General features: G+C 43.2%; 1 protein-coding gene across 6 annotated transcripts in view; it reads right to left on the bottom strand.

The window, feature by feature from the left end:
• Nucleotides 1-24,629, bottom strand: part of PALM2AKAP2 (PALM2 and AKAP2 fusion) — a gene marked incomplete at both ends in the record, with an annotated part of 248,520 nt that overhangs the window by 87,574 nt on the left and 136,317 nt on the right. For all 6 annotated transcript variants that reach the window (XM_079548124.1, XM_079548123.1, XM_079548126.1 and 3 more), the window contains one exon: nucleotides 16,560-16,642. In XM_079548124.1, the coding sequence (XP_079404250.1) occupies nucleotides 16,560-16,642 (83 nt within the window). The remainder of the gene's footprint in view (nucleotides 1-16,559; nucleotides 16,643-24,629) is intronic.

Below are 24,629 nucleotides of genomic sequence, written 5' to 3'. Positions count from 1 at the left end.
TTTATTGTTCGCAAAGATGAAACAGACTGATGTGGAATGCTAATTTATCAGAGCAATGTACCCAAAGTCTTAACACTGTTTAAGCAGATATAATTTAAAATTTTGAACATGTAGAAGTAAAATACTACCATTTTGGCATACGGCTCAAAGAGAATTACATAAATTACAGAACTAACTGCATTTGCTGGCATTCATTCACTGCTAATGCTATATTTCATAATTAAACTTAATTTTATTGAGCTGTACTCTACTGGTCTAGGTCAGCAGTCAATTAAAGAACAACCCTCTCCAGGCCCAATGCAACACTCCAGTAAGTAGGAGTATCATCATAAATCAGCGGGCTTTTTTGCTTATAGAATTTGAATGCCAGTGTTACCCATACCAGTTTTAACAGACGTGCTCTACTGAGCGCAAGCAGTAGAAATATCTTCTCCTCAGTGGCTTCTGAGTCCAGAAATTCTGCTAAGGTATCTTCAATGCCTTTGGTCATTAAATAAATAAAAAGAACTGACTGCAAATTGCAGTCAATGGGAGGCCACTGCTTCTCAAAGCAAGGAGATCCCTCCACTAGCAACCATTAATAACCCACTAACACAACTCGCGGATCATAAACAGGGAGGTAAATGGCTTTTGGTTTCTCAGAAGCTGGGCTGATACCTGAAGAATGGAAATAAGAACTAGGCACTGGCTTTTCAAACGTAAACTTCATGAACAGGTACCTTGCCAACAAGTAAAGGAAACCGGACATCTCTCCCTTGGAGGTGGTCTGACAAGCACCACAGTTTAGATCGCTGCACATTTCTTTAATGCCATGTGGTCTTTGCTGGGACCTGGATCTGGGTCACCTTTCTGATCTGGTGTCACAACTGCTGCCACCAGCCTAGTCACAGGCAAGGTAAGGGGTGATGGAGGCTGTTCCCATCAAGAGAAAGAGCAAACACTGTCCATGAGAGTATTATTACAGCCCAGAAACTGGAAACCAAGAATGGAAAATCCTATGAAAGTAACACAATTTACTGTGGGTCTCAAGGCTGCCAAACTCCTGTGCTCACAGGAGTCAAGATGAGCCCCTCCAACATAGGCTTTTAGAAGAAACAACCACCAATGCTTTTTAAGTAAAAAATACAAAGGGACAGTCTTGGCAGCTTGAACAAAACTGTTCATCCCATCACAATTGAACTGCCCATCTGAGGGCCAGCAATATTGCCACGTGTTGACGAGAGAAAAATCAGGCTGTGAAAGGCAATAATAGGGATGGTTCTAGATGTTGCACTATGCAGCTCTTTATGTCTTGCTATAAATACAGTATTTTTTTTTTTTTTTTTTTTATCAATAGCACTTGCTAAATCAGCAGGTGTTTCCAGCAGCAAAAGTCAGTTTTGCAGCCTGGACAAACCAGGCACGAATTCACTCATGACCAGGGTAGGGTGCACATCCAACTTCTCACACTTTGCCTGTAAGCCATCAGCCCCGTGCTCCTAACTCAGTTGAGACTCCGGCAGATGTCAGTGTCAATTCTGAGTATTTTGAAACGACTTGGAACGCATCCCCTGGTAATGGAGTTGCACGTCCACAGAAAAAGAAAATACTCATCAGTTGCCACAAAAGCTACTTCTTGTCAGCACAATTAAAAGAGACCAGACCGACAAATGTGGTTTAATTTGTTTAAGTGCTCACCTGGGACCTGCGCTCTTTGGACAGGTGCTTGGAACCAAATGTGAACAACAGCCTAGCAGTGTCTGTACGTAACACTTTAAATTTGTGACAAATTATTTTGGCAGAGGCTTTCAAAGGGCAGCAAACAGGATGGCATTCGGACATAAAAGGAAGAGAAAATGAATTAAAACTGGCCAATCCTGACCAGTCAGGATGCACTTAAATGAATGCTTTAGTTTTAGCTATAGGTTCATCCTCTGCTGAGCACAGAGAGACAAATCTGCGATCTAAATATACCTGAGATATCTCCTAAGGAAAAAGAAGCCGTGTCCCATCCAAAGGTACTGATACATGTACCTATACCTTCCTTAGGATCATGGGGCTGGTGAGACCACAACACGGAATTATGAAAGTGAAATAAATCCCAGTCAGATAGGCAAAACCTCTGCAAAACACTTACACAGCATGAATACAAATAGACATACCAGAGCTATGAGACAATGCAAGAATCGGAGGATATCATTACAATGTCGAAGAGCTAATCACGATGCAAAATAAAACGCGTTTGTTCCAGCACTAAAATCACAACTGGGGATCTGCTCTGCCTCTTCCTAACACTGGACTGCCCCTCATTTCCCTACCGCACATCTTCTGGGGCTGATGTGCAGTTCATCTGAAGATAAAAACAAAGTTCAGGGTAACGATGGGTAATGATGAGTGGCACAGCGCACTCAAATGTCTGTATATCCACAGCAGCTGCCAGCCTGCCCACCTCTGCAATCATTTCAGTAACTTTTTAGGAGGAAACCACAATGCTTGAGAAGTTTACAATGAGTGGTCCCGGGCGCAGGAATGAAATTAAAAAAAAAAAAAAAAAAATAACGTATTTAAAACTCATGCTCCACTCTTACAGCGGGAATCTAAAAATAGCAAGAATAGGAACAAAGATCAGGGAGATTTTTAAGTGCAAAAAGGGGAGTCCGGGAAAAATTGAGATGGCCATGAAAAAAACATGCTGATTAAAAAATAATTACGCCACGGGTTGCTCCGGATCCTGCCGAACCCCCCAAGGCCACCCGCCCGGCTCCCATCCTCCGTTTCTCCGGACCTTCCGCCCCCCGATCTGCGGGCTCCCGGGAGCTGCGCTCGCAGACCCGGCCTCGCGGAGCCACCCCCCGGGGCTCCAGCGCCTCCCGCCGCACGCGTGGGATCCCACGGGCGTGGGGCCGTCCGCGCACCCCGGAGAGGTCCCCCACCGCGGCAGCTGTCTCCTCTCCTCCCCTCCCGCATCTCCATCCTTTCTTTCCCTCCTCGCGCAGCCATCCTCCCTCCTTGCCTTTCCCCTTCCCCTCTCCGCATTCCCACCCCCCCACCCCTCATAACCTCCCGGACACGATCTGCTCCCGCATTCTTCCTCCCGCTTCCCCCAGGCGCGGCATTTCCACCTCGCTATCCCCCATTCCCGCCGCAGCCTCCGCTGCCTGCCGCGCGGACAGACGGACAATCGGACGCACGCACCGGCAGACGCGCGGGCTCCCCGCCGCCTCTCCAAGCGCTCCCGCTCCTCCAGCGCACAGCGCGCAGCACGCGCCGCCAGCCCCGGCACGTCGGGTCCCCTTCCTCCTCCTTCTTCTCCCCTCCCTCCCTGCCCGCCCCTTCGCCGACGCCAGGAAGAGGGGGGTAGCGCCGCCGCCCGCCCCGGCCCGCCCCGGCCCGCCTCGTCCCGACCCGTCCCGCGGCACCGCGCCTCCCCGCGCCCCCTCCCGCTGCGCTCGGGTTACCGGGCGGCTGCCGGCGCTCTCCTGTTACGGGCAGCGCGGGGCCGGGGGGGCCCGGGCCTTGGGGGTGTGCGTGCCGAGAGCCCGGGGGGGTTTCCTGAGGCTTGGGAGTGTGGGTGGTTTGCTGCTGCTTGGTTTTATTGTTTTGTTTTCGTTTATTCCTTTACAGTTTTGTTTCTTTTTTCTTTTTTCTTAAATAATTGTTTCCCCTCTTTTTTTTTTTTTTATTTGTAGATTTAGCTTTATTAATAATAATTATTATTATAATTAAACATGCTAAGAAGCAGAACTGACTTCCATGGGCTTCTCCAGTGCTCCCCTTGAGCCCTCTTGCCATTGTCATGTTCACATTGGGCCTTGGCAATGATGCCCATAGGCCTTCTGCCCTTGGCATGCAGAATCCCTCTCCTTGTTGATACTGGGGGATGCAGCTCCCAGCACCTCCCTCAACCTGCCTCTGTTTTTGCAGACCCCTGCTGTGATCTTTTGCATGATTCCTTCTCCTGTCTGAGGCATTCGGGATGCCTTTGTCGGTACCCTCTCTCCTCATCCTTGGTAACTTCTTCAACATCTTCCTGTCCTAACAGATCCCTTTTGGGATGATCTTTTTGAGGTTGTGCTCCAGAAGGTGAAGGGCATGGCATAGCTCCCCTGGGCAGTGAGCACAGCCCTGAGCTGCTGGAGCTCTGGGAGCATTCAGGTTCTACAGTTAGATTCAGGGTTTGGTTGTTCCCGTGAGGAGCTGAGGGTTGAACTCGATGGTCCTTTTGGGTCCCTTCCAACTTGGGAAGGTTGCAGATGGGGCATTCAAGACCAGGCTGGATGTGGCTCTGAGCAGCCTGGTCTGGTGGTTGGCGACCCTGCACATAGCAGAAGGGTTGAAACTAAATCATCATTGTGGTCCTTTTCAACCCGTTTTCACAGCCACTCTACGATTCTATGATTCTATGAAACAAGGAAGCCATTGATTTGTACCATGGCAAAGTAATGTTTTTCTCTTGACGATCAACGTTTCACAAGGAATTTTTCAGCACAGAACTGGTGTTGCCATGGAACCGTCTTAACCTGGAGATTCTGCTCCTACCATGGGCAGATCAGAACCTGCCATTTTGTGCATGTGCTTCATGATTTACCTCCTAGTACCTTTCCACATTACCTATTCTGAAATCTCTTTATTGCACAGCCAGCTTCACAATGTCCTTGCATCTCACACTTTCTTCTCATTACTTGAAAATGGATGATCTTTGAGGTCCCTTCCAACCCAAGCCATTCTATGCCGCCTTCACTGAGCTGGTACCATCCATTTCAGGGAGGAGATAGACTTTTATGTGGTCTAATAGTGATAAGATAAGGAAGAACTGCCATGTATTAAAAAAGGGGATATTTAGCTGAGATGTCAGGAAGAAATTCCTCACAGGCAGTGAGGCTCTGGCACAGCTGCCCAGAGAAACTGCAGGTGCCCATCCCTGCAGGCACTCCAGGCCAGGTTGGATGGGCCCTGTTCTAACCTGACCTGCTGGGTGGCAGCGTCCCATGGCAGGAGCTTGGGGCTGGGCAGGCTTTGAGGTCCCCTCCGAACCAAGCATTCTGTGGTTCTATGATTCTATGTCACTCCTGTCACAGGTGGGGTGTGTGCACCCTGGGGAGCAGACATCCCAGCACTGACCCTGCAGAGCCCCACATTGTCCCTCACTTCCCTCCATTGTCAGAGCTCACTGCTTGTTCCTATACTTTGTATTTTATCTTCTTACCAATTACTGAGCAACACCAGGGCTTTCCCTCTTGCTGCTATCACTGTTTGGTCTCCTTAAAAGCCTTTGTCAAGAGGCAAAAAAATCCAGTCTGATATGGAAATTAGATCACCCTTATCCACACTTTTGCTGACCCTTTCAGAGACCTTTGAGAGGTTTGTTTAAGGCAGAGTTTTACAGAAGCACTATTGAATCTTCTCAGATAGATTGCATTAATCCAGGTGTCCTTTAGTTCTAACCCAATTAGCATTTCTGTTTGCACAGTGCAGGCACAAGGTTTGCAGACCTCTGGTTCTCTGGAGCCTGTTTAGTGCTCAAAGTTTAGTTTCACTGTTGCTACACATCAGGTGTCAATGTTTTAAATGGAAGATTACGTGCTGCTGATGATAGTTCAGCCACTGCATCTTTGGGGGAGAGCTCAAGGACACGGATGCATACTCACTCACGTGTGTGCTACCTGAATGCTGTGACTGTGAAGGAGGCTTATAATAAAAGCAATCAGTGTAAGGGAATAGTTACATCTCCTTACATATGCAAAACCGCAGATTTGTAAGATGGTGCTATTAACATATGTAAGAAGCTATCTTACTAATTAACTGTATGTTGCCATGACCCTCTCAGCAGATATGTGTGTCTGAAAGCACAGAAAGTGTGGCACAGGCAAACCTGATTGAAGATCTTTGACTCAGGATACTATTTGCCCTTCAATACCTGCAGCCATCTGCTTTCTCTCTTTCATATTTTGCTGTGAAGTCTCTGGGTCAAGGCTATTCTTTGTTAGGGCATGTTTCTTATTAACACTTGCTCATAAGGGTGGAAAGAGGGAGGGAGAACGGCTCTGAGCCTGTAAATTGAGTACTTGTCTAAAGACAGAATCCGTTTGGAATCATAGTGTCATTAAGGTTTGAAAAGGCCGCTGAGATCATCCAGTCCAACTGTATCCCCGCCATGCCCACTAACCACGTCCCTCAGTACTTCATCTACACGTTTTTTGAATACCTCCTAGGATGTTGCCTTCACCATCCCCTGGGTAGCCTGTTCCACTGCCTGAACACTCTTTTGGAGAAGAAATTTTTCGTTATATCCAACCTGAACCTCCTCTGGCGCAATTTGAGTCAATTCCCTCTAATCCTGTCACTGTTACCTGGGAGCAGAGGTCAACCCCCATCTCTCCACAACTTATTTTCAGAGTTATAGACAGCAATAAGATCTCCTGTTAGCCTCCTTCAAACTTCAATCCCAGTTGCCTTCTGGATGCTAGAACCTCAGTGCCACCCCATGCATGCCTGCCTATTTTCAGGGAGAAGGCAGGGAGCAGAAGAAGGCTGCAGCCTCCCATCAAGGGGTATGGGAGTCTGCATCCACATGTTCAGGTGTGCATCCAGACGGCAGAGTGGGGCTTTTGCAGAAAGAAGGGAAAGGGAGCACTGAAGTTGCATCTTTTTTGGGCGTTGCACAGCTCTGAGTATGTTTGTTGAGTTTTTAGCAACTTCAGCTGCTAGAAACTGAATGTGCTGGTTAGAGATGGGGGGAAGCAAATTTTTTATGTCTTCCTGTTTGCAGAGCATTTCAGAACCAAGAGAAAAGGTCACCTTCAGCCTCATCATTAAGAGTTGTTCAGTCTTGTGCTTTTTAAAGTCCTCAGGTTTTGGAGACTGTAAAGATTGAGAAAAACCTGCGATATCTGTAGCAGTTAGAGATGTTATACTGAAAAGAGAGGAGCTTCAGAGCTCTTCTTCCTGGGTTCCCACCCCGCTACCCTTCCATTCCAATAATTGTTTCCTGTTCTTCTCCTGCTCACTGTCCTCTTATGAAATAGGACCAAACTGCAGCACATTTTGTTCCGTTACGTAAAGCAGTATCACTGATGACACTGATGTAGTCTGCATTTTGGTTATTTTTTTTCTCTTAAGTCAGGGATGCATTTACATAGTATTAATTAGGTAGCACTTGATTAATATACCGTGGAGGAATTCAAATGCTGCTTCACTGTGTGTATAATAATGAGTTTTGCCTATTGCTTCCAATTTGCATTTCTAGCAGTTACAGCAGCAGAAGAAAATTATGTCTTAAAGTTTTGTTTTAAATATGTATCTTGTTTTAAATACATATCTTGTTAGTGCTCTGCAGCTCTCTTCTACAGCATTGTATGAAGCTTCAGATAGGGGGAAGAAGGAATTAATCTGTGCAAGAGTGCAGCCTAATTTCTTACTGTGAAGTTAAAGCACCTCTGTCTAAGTAACAAATGAATGATTGCTTGGTATTGCCCTGAAAACTCTGACAACTCTGAAAATAAGAACAGTGTGAAGAGCAGCCACATTTAGTCAAGAACCACCAGACCACAAGAATAGGGTGTTCCTTCTTTTATACGCCATGAATAGCACCTTGCCTCTCTTTATCTTGCTCCATCCCTGGAGGCATTCAAGGCCAGGTTGGATGGTGCTCTGGGCAACCTGGTCTGGTACCTGATCTAGTGGCTGGCAACACTGCCCATGGCAGGGGTTGGAACTACACAGTCTTTGAGGTGCCTTCCAAACAAGACATTCTGTAAGATAATTCTATCTTTCAGGCCCCATGTTCTGAAAAGGGACAGTTCCCCCAGATTGCTTGTTCCTCCTCCAAAAGCCCCTGGGTTACAGTGCAAGGCTGTGCTGATCATGTAGTAAATGATGACAAAAACTGATTCTGAGGTGAACATGAAGGAAGGAAGGAAGTTCAAGTAAGCACTATGGAGCATCCAAAATTCTGCTGATATGTTTTGGTCCTGCTGAGATATCCCACCAGGTAGGCACCTATCCTAAAGACTGGAAGGCAGCTGCCACTGAAGTCAGGGGCACATGCTGACATAGCACCTCTGACAACTGGCCACACACTGATAACAGCAACTTTATAATTCCACAAAAATCCTTCTATTTCTACTCAGCTTTTTTTTCCTGCCATGTCTGCTGACCTAGTGTGTCCTCTTCCATGAGGAGGAAGAGAGATGATGCCATTGCCATGCCTCCATGCTACCTGGAGGTAGGAAGGGGAAAAGGCACAGAATGGGGAATTGAGGAGAAGGAAATGAAAGAAGTAAGAGGGAAATGAGGTGAGGAGATAGAAACAAAATCCATATGTGGATGCTTTAGTCCTGAGGCTGACAAGTCGCTCAGTCTTTGCTGTGAGGCTTTTTCAATCTGTCAGTCAGTGTCCAGTGTCAGTAAGGCAGATGTTTTACTATTATGCAACAAACTTTCAAATAGAGAACAATGCAAAGGGGATACCTCTCAGGAAGAAATACTTTCAGTGCTGCTGTTTTACAGCCTAGCACACTGTCCCTGTTCTCTGTGAACTCCCCAAAAAGCTGAGAGGAGTGCAGAGTAAAGGGAGAATGGAAAGTACTCTGATGATGATGTTGGGTGTGTTGGCCACTTTTACAGTATACATAAAATGAAATGCAGTCCTGAGATGTGATGCTTGATCTATAGCCTCCGCTTTGAATCTCACTGAGTATAAAAAATGAGTTTTGCTCAGCATGCAGCCTTTTTAGCATCTGAGGCTGGCTGTCAGAATTTTTGAGATTAGATTCCTTTTCCTTTCCTTTTGGTTCCAGTTATTTCTCTGACTGCAGAATAACATGCAGATCAGCTGGAGGAGGGAACACATTGGCTTGTGGTAATGTGTGTGAGATGAAAATGAAAAGTCTGTGTATCCTCTGTGCATTTATAAAACTAATGAATGCAGAGATCACCTGTCAGTAGCAGAGGAGCTGTGAGGAATTTGGAGGTCACATTGCGAATGCTTTGCATTCAGTGTGGGGATGAAATCCTGAGCATCACAGAGACAGGGAGCTGCCAGCAGGGAGCTGATTGGAGATCCCTGTTCTGCTCCTGGTGTCACTGATGGCCTAGGACATGACTGAGGCAGGTCACTATCCCTATTTACCTAAATGGATGGATGAATTTTAGGCTGAGAACCGCTTGCTGGTGGATGTTCACAGTGCATAACGGGCCCTCAGCTGTGGGAGTCAGAGTACTAATGTAATACGAACTTAAAAATTATTTTCTAAAGGTATTCAATTGACTAACAAGCTCATTTACTCATATTTATTATGTGGTGAAATAGCTTGGCAAGATCTCTATCGGCATCCATCTACATGAGTAACCTCATTGACTTCAATGCGACTCTGTGAGTAATGCTTTACTGTTGGCTCCGCAAAATGTTTTAGTCATCATCAGCTTACAGACTGTGCAATAGATCCTGCCAGCACTTACCATAGCGTAGTGCTAGACTGCAAACAGCCCTGACACAGGAGCAATACCCAGTAGTAAGAGTCTGCGTAATCCACGCCCACGTGAAAAGTGACTCTGTTCTGCTGCTGTGGAAGCAGCTGAATTTCCCTGGCATTGTGTCCTCTCTGTTCATGGGAACTGCTTGCTCCCTATCACAAGGAATCAGCAGAAATATCCAGCATCTGTAATGCTGTGAGGAGGAAAGTGTTTTATTGTAGCTGGTGTGGATGCTGCTGCAGAACTGACTCATGGCTCTCCCTCCTTCTCAGGAAAATGCGGTCATTGGAAGTCTGGAGCTCTAGGTAGTAGAGAGAGAGTAGGTAGAGCTCTACTTACAGCTTCACACAGCTCTGCCCAGCTAATGTCTGTGCTTTGATTTCCCCTGCCTTGTCTTAGTCCCTTTGTGCCCCCTTCCACAATATCCCCTGTTTCTTTTCCTTACTGTGGGGGAAGAAACCCTTTCATTCTGAGTCTTTTCCAAAGTGCAGAAAAAAATCCCATTCAGTGCTATTCCTCTTTACAATAGAACAGACTCTTTCATGTCTGCTTCATCAATAACACCAACATAAGGCATTCCCGAGGGAGGTCTGCCCTCGTCCAGTTTGAGCCTGAGCATCCTCAGGGGTGGGAGTCTGTCTCTATATTGTTTCTGAATTACTGCATGCATAGGAAGAGCCATATAAATACAGAACTTCTTACCCCAGCCTAATATATACTCAACGTTTTATCAGCTTCTGTGCAATTTAATCACAGATTACAGTATTTCAGTGATTATGTACAGTTGCATATTGTTCCTCCAAATAACAGGCTTAGCAAGAAAAAAAAAATTCAAAGAACATGTATTATTTTAGAAATAGGGAACCTCTGAAACTTTTCTGTACAGTACTTGAAAAGCATATCTTAACAAAGGGCATTTGTTTGTGAGTTGAGGAGCTTGATCCAAAGCCCAGTGGAGACTCTTCCACTGCATTCAGTGGGCTTTGGATTAAGTCCTTCCTAAGGAACAGATGCAGGTTTTATTCACCACCACTAGAACAATAAAAACGACAAGACAAAGGGTAAAGTTGTCTGCAGGGAATAAAGCAGTATTGTCCTGCAGCATTTTAAATACTTTAGACTCTATATTCAAAAGCCAGTTCTGTAGAGTTAGTAAAATTGTTTGTGTAGCCTATCCACAAAATATACAGTGTAGAAATGTTTAAATATGTGTGCATAAACACTGAAAGATGGTGTATTTCACTGAGTCTTCTCTTTATTTGCAAGGGCTGAGTTATAAATGTAACTATAAATTCCAGTTGTGCAAACAGAGATAACGCAGAAATAGTTTGTTGCCATTAATCATCAAAACTGCAGAGGAGGAGGGAGAAAATGTGATTTTTTTAATGTCACAGCTCATAGACGGATCCGAAGTGTTTTCTGAGACCTGGAGTGGGGGCAGGCTTTCCTTTAGTAAGTTTATCTTATTCAACATAATGATTCCTTATCTGGCCAAAGGATCTTATCAAAATGTAAGCAACAATGAGCATTGAGGAGTGGGGACATTTGCCCCTGTAGGGAAAACTGGACCAGAGTAACCCCCAGGAAAAAGTCCAAAAGGGAGATAAGCAACTGTGGCAAACACAAAAGATGAGATTGAAGTAAAAGTGGCAGCAAATGAGGAAAAAAATAGCAGAAACTGAAACAGCAGTGGACTTGGGACTTGCAGCAGAGACAAAATACAAGGGGAAGATGATCAGGGGCTTTTGAGAAAGGCGGAGTGAAAGCACCAAACATAGCAGGCTGTTTGTTTTTAATGTTTGAATGGGTTAATGAAAAAAGAAGTATCTGGGAAAGAGTCTGAATTACAAGGGGTTGCAGTCACAGCAAAACAGACTCTTGTGATGAGCATGAGGATTCTGAGAGCTAAGGAGCCACTATGGTTTCGTGCCAGAAATTAGAATGAACAGAAAAGGACGTTGCACAAAACTTTTTGCACCAGCAAAGGAAGAAAAGAACTGGACTGATACTGCTACACAAAAAAATATTTCTGTGACTTTTACAAATAATACCATTAAAATTTTGTAGGCTCCTATTAAAAATGCTCCTGGCTTCTTTAACTCACAAGCAATGGCCTCAGAAACAAGTCAGCTTTCTTAAGCCCCACACATTTAATAAACAGGCAAAGCCAACGTGATGCTTACACTAGTTCTGGGCATTAATTAAATGCAGGAAGTCACATTTTGTCATGTCATCTTTTTATACACTGTTGTCACAGGTGTCTTCTGCCAATTACAGAAGAGAGAAATCTCCCTGCTTCTGCTTTAATTCCTAAGCAGGGAACCCTGCCAACCTCCAGGGAATTAAATCCCTATTACACAGAACAACAGCAAGCCCTTCTTGCCATAATCTTAACATTTCTATCTTTATGCTGCCTTAATGAGTGCTTCTGCAAACTCTATCTTTTTAATCTTGCAAGTTTTGCTCATTAAAATGTGAGACTTCGCAGAAGCTGCCTTCTCTAGACAATTTAACTAACCTTCCCTATGTCAGAGTCTGGATGCTTGCTCCTTCTGGCTCCATTGCAGCGGTGTTTGTTGTCATTCCCTTCAAGATGGTTGGGACTACTTGAAATCATTAAGTGGGAAAACCAAGCCCACCTAGAAGTCCACACAAAGTCACAGAGAATTGGATAATGCTCAGAGAAGAAATTCACTGCCCCCACACACAACCATTGTATCAGAATCTACTACAGATCTGCCCTTGAATTAACAAGGGAAGAGGCCAAATGACTAAACCATGGCCGGCTGGTGGACTGATTGTTCCTTCAGCAAGCCAGGGTCATAGCTTCATGTCATTTTTCAATCATCAGAAGGAAAAACATGCAAAATGAAACCATAACAAGATGAAAGAGCAAGCTGATTATGGGCTAGCTAATTAAAAATACATGCTGTTCTATATGGAGAACTTGCTCTGCACTATGAAACTGCTATGCATTTTATTGTCTAATCCAAATACTGCCTGAGCAGGCAGTCTTATTTGTCTTTAGAAATGAAGCTCAGTAGGCACATTTTACGCACTGCTGGTGTGACAATCTTGTTGCTTACCTCTGACAGCTTCCAAGCAGAGCCACATGAATAAAATTATAATGCCAGAGGTCAAACATAATGGCTATGATTGCTCTGCATGACTGACAAGTCCCTTGGCTTCTTGGACTAATGCTGCCTTCATGATATGAAGACAGACTCCAGAGCAATATTAGCAGAGATTGTAATTGCCAGTGAACTCCTAGCTATGAGCTTATATGTAGGGCTCATACCTTGGATGGATCCTCGTCTCTGTTGCCCAGCCTAGCTCCCCTAACTCCACTAGGAATTGGACTCCAACAGTGACCAGGCCAATGAAAACCGGGGCTAACACAAGCCGGTTGGGGAGAACTTCATCCACAGAAGAGAGATGATTTTACTCTGTCAAACTGGCATGTACCTTGCCTTTAGGGACATAAAAATGAACCATGGAATAGAACACCTTGCCTGTGAGGACAGGCTGAGAGAACTGGATCTGTTCAGCCTGAGGGAGAGAAGGCTGCAAGGTGACCCGATAGCAGCCCATCGGTATCTGAAGGGGAACTACAGGAAAGAAGGGGACAGCAGGGTCTGTGGTGACAGAGCAAGGGGAAATGCTTTCAAGGTCAAAGAGGGTAGATTTAGGTTAAGCATAAGGAAAAAGTCTTTCACAGTGCGGATGGTGAGGCACTGGAACCTTGGTGATGTGGTTGATGTCCCATCTCTGGCTATTTTCATGGTGAGGCTGGATAAGACCATGAGCAACTTGATCTAGCTGTAGTAGTGGTCTCTGTTCATTGCAGGGGAGTTGGACTAGACTTCTAGTTCTGAGGATTTTGTGATTCTGTGATTCTATACACTCACAGAATATTCTGAGTTGAAATGAACCCACAAGGACCATTGAATCCAATCTCCAGTTCCACACAGGACCACATAAAATCCAAATCCTGGGTCGGAGAGCATTGTCCAAATGCTCCCTCACCTCTGGCAGCCTGGGGCTGTGCCCGCTGCCCTGGGGAGCTGTACCATGCCCACTGCCCTCTGGGGCACAGAATTTCCCCAGATGTTCTCTGCCATTTTCAGTCATCTGCAAAATCTGAAGCCACAGTACATTTATGGCAGTGACATAAAAAGCAGGATGAGGGGCAGGAGTTGCACCTTTGAAATCTCTGCATTTTTTTTGTTGTTGTTTTTAAGTAGCTGCTCAGCAATATTATTTAATCTTTCCAAAGTTGCCTGGACTCAATGAGGTCCTTCAGTGATTAAATTTTTCATAAAACCAAGAAAAGAGCAAAACCAGGTTTTCTATCTCCAGTATATGACTGCTGAAGCTTTTTAATAGTCATAAATATTCCGTTGAAATTAGGAGTTCACCAAGGTAATCTCCCAACTTCATGTGCAATAGTGTTGCAGAGAAACCAAATGATGTATTCATGTATAATCTTCCTTTTTTCCAGTAAGCAGTAATGATGGTGTAAAAAATAAAGAAAACCAGCTGCAGTTTATGCTACTCCTACACACATACACATTCTCTTTTTTTTTTTAATTGGGAGCTGCAGGAAAGGCTCAGTAATATGGCACATGATATTCTGAACTCCCTAAGAGCTGCATATTTAACAGAATGTGTTTTAGGCATAACAAAGAAACAGAAGAAATTTTAACTATTAAAAAAAGAAGAAGAAGAAGAAGAAACCAACAGAACTCCGAGATCATTAGTAAGCATTGTGGTGTTTCACAGTGGGCCCAGCCTGGCTAGTTCTGAGCCTGCTACATGCAATGTCTCTTTGGAAGGATCACACTTTTTCTTTCTTTCAGAACAGCATATTACTTTGCCTTCTGACAAGCATCAAGTGTAACATCTGCTTACTGCCTATCCTCTTTTGAGACCCCCATCACATCTTCACTAGTGAAAGCCATTTCTACAAGACATAAGCATTTCCCGTGCTTTGTTGAAACCTGTGCAGTTTCCCTTTACTTGAACCATGCAGTCAGGTGTGCAGTTTGGACCTAAGCAATGCTTGTTACTTCTTGCTAGTAGTCTGTTGAAAGTGAAGAGAATTTTATGATAACTTGGGCCTCCAAGTTGAGTAAGTACACACTTGAAAGTAAAAAAGAATTGCTAATTTCTATTTCCTGATTTCTACTGACTGAGAGTATGCTTTCTCTTGGTCTTAGAGATTTTTCTCTCTCAGCAAGTTCAAGCTCAGAAAATAAGTTTCTGTCCCACTATTCCACATAGTTTCTGTCTCAAACACTAAGCTTCTCTGTTCCACTAATAGTTAGCAAGTCATTAATGAAAATTTCAGTGCTTCACTTTTTTCTATGGTTAATTTTCTTCCACACTGGTCAATATACTCTCATGGTCTTTATTGACTTTCACATGATGGCATTTTGCAGATTCTGCTCATGTTGCACCAGTGATAATGCCGGCTCAACCTCCCTCTGACCAAGTTCTGCCACTAAATATCCTCCTGTAGTGGGGGGCAATCATTAAGAATTGTGGCATCTTCTCTAAAACTAAGGAGTAATCAGTGTTAAGTCAGATGTTGTTCTGAGTGTTGTTACACTCCCCAGCATCGGAGTTAATTTATTAAAACAAATTACATTCCAAAGTTATTGAACTTTTTCCTCCTTTTCCTGAAATATGGCCTTAATTTCATCCAGAGAATGTTAGGGGCTGCTCAGAGCTTTCCCAGAAGTTGTGCAGGTCCTGCTTGAGATTCTCAAGCTGCCATGAAGCTATATGGTGCTGAGCAGAGCACTTACAGTCACAAAATCAAAATACCTGGAAATGCCTGTGCAATTCCACCTTCCAACCACAGTTGGAATGATTTACATAGCTGATTTAACGTAATTTTAAAGTTTCATTTTGACTGCTTTGAATTATCAATTTGAACCATACTTTTACTGCTTGTGGTAAGTTATTTGCCTAAAGAAAATCAGATTCTAATGGACTGGCACCTGTGATGGCATGTTGATTGGATGCTTGGTATAGACTTAACCTTAAATTTGCTAAACCATTGTGCACATATATTTGGATTCATCTTTCCTGTTTATTAGCAGTGTGATATTTTTTGATGTCGCGTTGGTGTTCAGCCCCTTTTGGATAGAATTTGCATTTCAGTAAAAACTGCAGAAAAACCTTGATTTCGGGAAGAAAAAAAAAAGGCAAATTACGCTAGCAAGTACATGAGGAAAGAAATCTAAGAAAGAGTTTTGAAAACAGGTTTTGCATTTAAAGTTTTCTAATTTAAAACCCAAACTTTTTGCATATACTGATGTGAGCTGATTATTCACCATTGGCTTTAAGATTTTAGAGCTAGCAGACCTGCACTTCTCACACTCATAGGCCACAAGAAGATAATTACTTGCTGACATTTTTCTTTCAGTGCTTTTCTAAACAGAAGAATTAGTTATTGGGCTAAATCTAACTAACTATAATAAAATCTTCTGTCCTTTGAGAAGTCTAAAACAAACTGTATAGTACCAAATTGCTTAAGAGTCTTCAATTGTTTTTGTCTTTACACATGCCTCACGCCTTCCAGTGCCAGCTACCCTGAAGATGGATGTCTCAGCCATGTTGGAATTCACACTGCCCATTCACTCCCTTTCTACTCCCAACATTTTTCTTACAAATTCTTTTGCTGTTTTAAAAACACGTGGGATGAATGTGATCATACAGAGAAAAGCAAAGAAAAAGGAATAGCTCCATCACACCTTTTCCACCCAAGATTCTCATTACATATATACACTCATTATACTCATATACACTCATTAGTATGAGTAACTCAACTACACAAGGCTACCAGCTGAGGACAACCTCTCTGAGCATTTTGCAGGCTCTTGATTTTCCCATTGCAGAGAGGAGGAAGTGAGCACCAGGCTTTCAGATACTAAGGGAGAGGCACAGCAGCACTAAGAGGAATGCAGTTCACACCAAGAGAGTCTGCTGTGTGAAGTGTTCTCATCACAATACCCTCCTTGTAGAGGAAGTTGCACTCATCCTATCAAGCATTCAGTGTTGTGGATGTTAAGTATCAGTTCTGGTAAGAGGAGACTTACCTCTGTCCTCTCCTCAGTTTCAGGGTTTTCAAAGGAGCACAGCCTCTGCGGGTCTTTTGGCAGCATGTCCATTTCTCTTGTGCCTACAAGACCAAAGACATTTCATTGTTCATGGAGAATGTGTATGCCTGAAAGATTGCTTTGCTCCTGTCCTTTTCCACCATTAGTGTGCCATCCCATGCCATCCCATCCTGTCCTATGCTGAGTAGAAGCTGAAGGATTTTCTATCCTTTCTGTGCATCCTAAGGAAAGGGCTAATGATGAGGATCTAGGAGCCTAACTAAGACCATCTTATTAGTGAACGCCATTCATTTGTCAACCAACCTCTAGGCATCACTACTTGCATGAGGTCAGGATTGCAGTCACAGCTTACAGGTTGTGGTGCAGGCAACCGTGAGTCCCATCTGGAGGAAGAACTGCCACTTTATTCCTATATGAACATTAAGCCTTGAGAAGAAGGTAAGAGTGAATGAACTTCCCACATGCTGAGCTGTGGTGTCTTGTGTAGCCCACAGAGCCAACAGGTAGCCTCTTGCTGGGTATAAAGATGCATTTAGATGTGTGGAAGTGGAGACTTTTTTTCTTGTTCTGACCTCAGTATTTTTGATAAGTCCATAAAATGATCAAATACTATGACTTCACCACAGGATTCATCCTTTCTTAGCACACATCTCTGCTACGATGCCCCTGGAGCATTGCTGCTTTGGAATTGGTGCTGCAGGAACCACTAGTTCATTCTGTTGTTTTTCCCCCCTCCTTTTCTTCTTTTTTTTTCTTCTTTTTTTTCTATTCCTTTTCTGGTGACTATTTACTTATTTTTTCTGGTTCACTTCTTTGATTGCCTTATTCATGCTGTGCAGACTGGGCTAATTAGAGGCCAAAAGGACCCTCCTTACTATATATCTGTAGAGCATTTTAGAATACTGAGGCTCAGATTTTCTACTAATATCTGTACTTCAGATTATATCTTCTACTGTTCTACAAGTGGAGACATAAAGCAGTTTTTTTAAGACTTCATTAAAGCATTCCCAGTATATCCTTTTCTGCACTATATTTGGACTCGCCAAACTTCAGCATTCGTTCCTTGTGTAGATGCCTCTGTTGCTATTTTGCATTAGCAAGGAAGCTGAGCAGTAATATGGATCAGAATATGGGAGGGCTTGGTGCTGCAGTCTCTATATCTATATTGCAAATATTTCCAGGAATTAATGTCAGGCTAGATTTAGATTGATTCCCTGGATGAATGTTACTACCACACCTGAAGGTTAGCACTTGATTTGAATATTCATGTTTCCACTGGGGTTTGGTGACTGCTATTTCACATGTCCCTGGAGAAGCGTTTCTGGTTTGATTTCCTCTGGAACAACTTTCTCTCGTGATTCAGCAAAGTCATCACACACTGTGAATCCCTTCCCACTTCAACATTTCATAAGCGTGATAGAGGGAGGAGGTGTGAATACACTTAAAAACTTACTATTGTTCTCAGCCAAGATGATAATGTAAACGTGGCCTATATACATAAAGTGAAGGACAGTCTGGTGACCAGGATTTTAAAGGGAGATGTGTGTTGCTTCATATCGTATCCATGCCATGACTAACATTCTGCATAACTCTTGATAGGCACTGGCATTGACTTAATTGTCCACCTGTAGCTTATATGACTTGTTGACATGGAAAGATGTAAAAGTTTAAAAAGAGGTCATTACAGCAGTACTAAACCAGGAAGGAAAAAAAAAAAAAAAAAAAAAGAGTCCAGGGTCTCTGAAATAAAATATGTACATAAGAAAATGATAAACTTTCTGCATATCTCACAAGCTCGCAGGTACTATAAGCCTCAGTAGACTTCACTATGTATTCTGAAGTGTGAGGGACCTGGCAACTTGGAAATCTCACTTGGAATAAATAGAAGTCTGAAGCGTGTTCACATTCATCAGCACACTGTAATGGTTAAATGTGGTACCTGCTCATGCTGTTATTAGCACAGCTAAAGTTTTCCATCTCTCATTTTCTGCAGGGAAGGATGAAATAGTTCAACCAGAACAGTTGCAGTGCAGCTCCATCAGCACTATTAGGGCTCAGTGGCTTTTCATCCACTTCTGTACACACTAGCTCCAGTTCTGTGTAGCACTGTGCTGAGTTATTTGTTTCTTTTAATTTGCTGTTCATTTCAATAGTGAATAGGGTTTGATGGATGACAGGAATTTAACAATGAAGATGACTGGACAATACAACAGGCATGAAGCTGAGCTAACAGTCTTTTTCCTTAAGAGGAGTACCTATGCAAGCTTGGAAGTGAAACCAAGATGCAGCTATTGAGAAAGAATTTGGTCTGGGTTCTCAGCTAACCTCCATAAGCCAGGAGAGAAAGCAGCAAACGTTATCAAGAAAGATGATGTTCAAAACTGGGAGTCAGATGCCCAGTTCTTGGTGGTGCAGATGCAGTGAAAGTGCAGAGTATGGATGAAAAAAACCTAAAAGAACTATTAAGAAATCAGAAAACACCTGCCCACATTCACTCAGTGCTCCTAACAATCAAAGGGAGACTTCAGCAGTTGGTATTTGAATTTCACTTCTTCATGGCCAGGGCTGTGACTGTGGGGGGAAGCACCTCTACCTTGGTTAGCAATGGCCTGGGGCAGTACCCTTGTCAGGAGGGTTTTCTTAAGTTGACCTCAGTATGTCAGGGTTTCTGCTTTACTGCTATGAGGCCTGGAGAAAGAAAAGAAACCTTAAGATGCAATTCAGCTCCTAAGGCATGTTAAATTCTTACTGTCAATTATTACTGCTGTTATTACTGTTATTACTGTTAATTATTATTTCTGTTAATGGCAGGACAAGGGGAAATGGTTTTAAGTTGAAGGAAGGAAGATTTAGGTTGGATGTCAGGGGGAAGTTCTTTACAGACAGAGTGGTGAGGTGCTGGAACAGCTGCCCAGAGAGGCTGTGGATGCCCCGTCCCTGGAGATGTTCAAGGCCAGGTTGGATGGGGCCCTGGGCAGCCTGGTCTGGTATTAAATGTGGAGGTTGGTGGCCCTGCATGTGGCAGGGGGGTTGGAGATTCGTGGTCCTTCAGTTCCCTTCCAATCTGGGCTATTCTGTGATTCTGGTTGTGAATGCCTTTTCCCTGAAGGTGTTCAAGGCCAGATTGGATGGGGTCCTGGGCTGCCTGGTCTACTATCAGTTGTGGAGGTTGGTGGCCCTGCCTGTGGTGGGGGTTGGAGATTCATGATCCTTCAGGACCCTTCCAGCGCAGGCCATTCCCTGATTCTATGATTCTGTGATTACAGAGGGCAAATGCTATTTTGTGATGTAATGTGTAAGTCTACAAATGCAAAAATGAAGAAACAAAAACCAAACAAACAAACAAAACCAGCCTAATCAACGAAGGAACAACAATAATAACCAAAAGCACTGGAAACCACAGATTTAAGGTCTTAATTTCACTGTTTGTTTTAGCAGCAGAGCACCTTGCACTATGCCTTCAGATTATAGATTCCACTCTGTGCTTTAAAGGTGACCACTCGGAGCCCTGTCCTATACAACTGCTAGCTCAGGAGTAGTCTGTGTCCATATGAAACAGTCAGCGTGTTCTTGCTAAAGAAATGAATCAACACTTGATGCAGGGCCCAAAGAGACACGTTGTAGCATAAGAACAGCTAATGAAGGAACATAATTTAGGGTGAAATTTTGTCTCCTCAGACAAAAAGACAGAAAAAGCACTTAAGAGTATTCACCAGGAAAACTCCTACAGTGACTGAATTATACTGAATCAAGCCTTCTTCATTTCCTCCTTGGTTTTCATTTATACCTGCTATGAAGTTAGAGCACAGTCAGATGTTCACTTGCAAAATGTGGTAGTTGTCTAAGGTGTATTATTCTAAGGTTATTTGTGGGATCTGAAGGGGTTATTTGCAAGAGTGGTCCCTTTTAGTGACAAGGTAGGCTGCACACATGTGCCAAAGGACATTTACTTCTCCCAGTCTGGACGTTCCTGTCTTCTGGAGGGTATTGCTACCTCAGTTTTGCTGGCTGATGTCTTGTTGTTCACCAGAATGCATCCTACCCCTGTCAGATTGGAAGGAAACAGTTCAGCTCCAATGACATAAATCCCTGATCAGCAAACTGGACAATCTGGTCTTGAAGAGGCAAGGGGTGGGATTCATTGGAGCAACTGTTTTCACTTTACTTGAACCACAGGGATTCCTGCTATTTCCTAGTCTGTTTTCTTTCAGCTAGATACATCTTGTCATTAAAAACTAAGATCAAACTATGTACTTATATTGCTTTCTTGACAGTGTCCAGCTGACTCAGCAGACGGATGCTATGTTAAACTACAAAATAGAGTTTGTCACCAGTTACTGCAGTGAATAATAAAAGGCCATTGAGAAGGAGGGAAAAAAAATGAGGTGAAGGAAGAGAAAAAATCCCAGAGAGCATATAGGGTAAAAGATCTTTCAGCAAGAGTGCTGACAGTTACTTACTGAACCACGAAACAGCTTAATGGCTTCATGGGGTTCCAGAACGGGAGCATGAACATGAAGACAAAGATATAATTCAAGAGGTAAAGAAAACTGCTAATTTATCTGCCTTTTGCATTTAGTTTTCTTTTACATATGCTACGCTTAGGAATCACAACCTTGCTATATTTTGAAAGAATAGTAAGGAAACTTTATTATTCTTTAGGATAAGAAAGCACAGTAAGGAAAATATGCCCTTGAGGGCTCATCTCATTCTGTTAAAATAGGAGTACTTTAGTTTCTGTTTCCATAGAACCATCACTCTTAGCAAAACTGCTATGGAGATTACTGTTGGTGCCACTTCTCTTATGATGTAACTGTCTCTTGGATGGCAATTGTCTTAAGATGACTAGCTCATTTAATCTGTTTTTCCACCCCTGACTGTGATATTCTTCATTGGAGTGGGTGCACACACTGTAGAACTAATGATGTGATATATTTGTCTGAGTTGCTTATTTCTCCTCCAAAGGACTGTTTGTTTACTGTTTTACCCAGATTTTATTGTCTGATGTGATTTGCACTTATTTACCAATAAAAAAAAAAAAAGAAAGAAAGAAAAAAAGAAAAAAAGAGAATGGGAAAGAACATATGCCCCATTTGAAAGCAGCCCTGACTGGTGTCATTCCTCAGAGAGTGCTGGCTGGGTCTTGACCACACCAGAAGTACTTTGCTGCTCCTTTACAGAGGATGAATATCAAAGGCTCAGTAGTCAATTTCGTATGCACAATTTAGTTGTGGTTGTAGTAAGTTGCCCTTTTAGGAATCCCATAAACAGACTTGCATTAGTAGTTGCAGATGGAACAGCTAAAGACATTATTAGCCCAGGTTAGCAGTACTCCAGTGTGGTTTTAGCATTCTTCAGTTGTGTGGGAAGGGATGGCATGTTGGGAGAACAGACACAGCTTAAGCCGGTAGTGACAAGGCCATGCAACAACAATCTCAAACTTCTCTCCTTACTTGTTTTAACCAGGAATTTCTATCTACCAATATAATTTCCAGTGACCAACAGTAATAAACCCATTGCCAGCGTGAACTAACTCTACTAGCTTGTGTTTGTACTGTGCATTTTTCTTACAGGTTTTACTCCGTGGGCAAAATTCTCCCAACAGTTGGTTGCAGTAGCATAAAATAGCTGCCAGTGTACTAAAAAGCTCACAATTTCTCTTATTAAGTTAGCATAAAGCCCTCAAAATCATAATCTACTTTTTGTTTTTTTTTTCAATGAAACCCTAAGTACAGACCAGACCTAGGGTTAAAGCTATTCTAAGAGAAGAGATTATCATAGAATCATAGAATCATAGAATCACTAAGGTTGGAAAAGACCTAAAAGATCACCCAGTCCAACCGTTCACCTATTCCCAATAGCTCCTACTAAACCATGTCCCTCAACGCAACATCGAGTCTTTCCTTGAACACCCCCAGGGTCGGTGATTCCACCACCTCCCTGGGCAGTCCATTCCAGTGCCTGACCACCCTTTCTGAAAAGTAATACTTCCTCATGTCCAGCCTGAATTTCCCCTGGCGTAGCTTGAAACCATTCCCCCTGGTCCTATCACTAATGACACGAGAGAAGAGGCCGACCCCCAGCTCACTACAACCTCCCTTCAGGAAGTTATAGAGAGCAATGAGGTCTCCCCTGAGCCTCCTGTTCTCCAGGCTGAACATTCCCAGCTCCTTCAGCCTCTCCTCATATGGCCTGTGTTCCAGACCCCTCACCAGCTTCGTTGCCCTTCTTTGAACACGTTCCAGGGCCTCAATATCTTTCTTGCAGTGAGGGGCCCAAAACTGGACACAGTACTCGAGGTGCGGCCTGACGAGTGCTGAATATAGGGGAAAAGATTGTAGTGTTGTTTAGAAAATTGCTTCCAATCTCAGCTTTCTTGTTCACAGTATACAGCTTATGATGATATTGAGAGAGAAACACTGACATTTTTCGAGAAAATGAGCTAAAATTCTGAATTGGGTGGAACAAAGGGAAAAACTGAGAGTCTGTTCTTCTACTCATAATAATTTGCCTTACAGTGCATTCTCACATTTCACCAGGCAAAAAGTGTGATGTCCTATCACGAAGACAGCAGATTACCTACTAACTTCATCTAGTGTTAGTTTTGTATGTGGAAGTGGAAGCTGTGCAGCAGAAAAATGAATTCATCACCTTGAACAAGGGTTTATGATAGCCTGAATGTTACAAAGAGAAGCACAAGTGATTAATGCTCAATTGCAAAGTGAAACTGCATCCACGAAGAGTCATAGCACTGTTGATGCAATGCAGGCAGCAAGAGCAAATGAGTTGGAAAGATAATCTCCTGCTGATCACCATGCTCTACTGGGAGAAAATACCAAACCATCAGTCATACAAACAGTACTAAAAGTACATGTCTGTACTGTGACGAGGGAGACAAATTGCTGGTGGTGCTCATTTCAATGTATCTGCCTAAGGAGTTTCTCACTCCTGAGTGATGCATGTGTGTTAATTTCAGAAAGATGTGTGTCTAACCTTCTCAGCAGAGGCAAGAGTAGAATGAACTGCATTCAATTTGCTTAACTGCAAGGTGAATCAGTTAATCAACTGTCTTTGCTGCACTTTTCTGAGCACACTGAAGCAAATGAGGCACATCTTTACAGCCCCATCTGTTACCTAAAGTTAGACCTGCAGCCACATGAGTCAAAAGCTGAAAAGGCTCCATGCATATCCAGAAAATGCTATGGATGCTTCCTCAAATGTCAAAAGTGATAAGTATCCAGTCAAGCCTAATTCCCTCTTTGGTGCCTTTGAGTAGCAGGCAAAGCATACTTCAGCAGTGGACCTCTGAAGTAAGTGTTCACGCCCTTACAGTAAAGTTGGTGGAGATGAAGGAAAGCAATCCTCATTTTTCAATAGACTGTATCTTTAGATGACTCTTCCAATTACTTTTTGCTGTTTTTTCCTTTTGAGAGCAACTTGTCTGGCTCAAGAGAGTAGATCCTTACATGTGTCAGAATGCATTATTTTGGAGGAGAAGAGACAGTTATACTCTGCTGGCACTTGGCTATAGTAATAGAGTGCCTATGAGAGAACCTATCACTGTCAATTTTTCTGTTACACCTCATGGTCTCCTTCAGTGTGGCATTTTGGATCTGGTTTCATTTAGAGATCTGACAGAAGTGTCTGGTTCACTGAACGTGTAGTAGAAATGATTGGACTGCACACACACTACTGGAATACGGTTCTAACATGCACTCTGTAGCATTCACCTAGTTGGTATAGAATAACCAGATACAGTTGTCTCTGATAAGAATTCTTCCACCTTGCTAGAAGTACAAAATTTTCATAGTTAACTCCATGGAGAAACAAATAAAACAAAGTGATTTTGCAGTATAAAACCTTGAAGGAGTATTTCAGACCTTGACAAAGCAAAAACAAGATCCCTGACACTATACACAAAAGGTATACTCATCTTCCTGATTAGGTTGTGGTTGCTAAGGGATGAACCGCAGTGGGGTAGATGTAGCTCAAACTAGCTGAACTGGCTTAAGTTTGAGCTCAGTTTTTGCTTGCTTTTGTGTTAAGATT

Source organism: Tetrao urogallus, assembly GCF_951394365.1.
Source record: "Tetrao urogallus genome assembly, chromosome: Z".
In the NCBI taxonomy this organism is placed as follows: domain Eukaryota; kingdom Metazoa; phylum Chordata; class Aves; order Galliformes; family Phasianidae; genus Tetrao; species Tetrao urogallus.
This window is presented reverse-complemented; position numbering and strand designations above follow the sequence as displayed.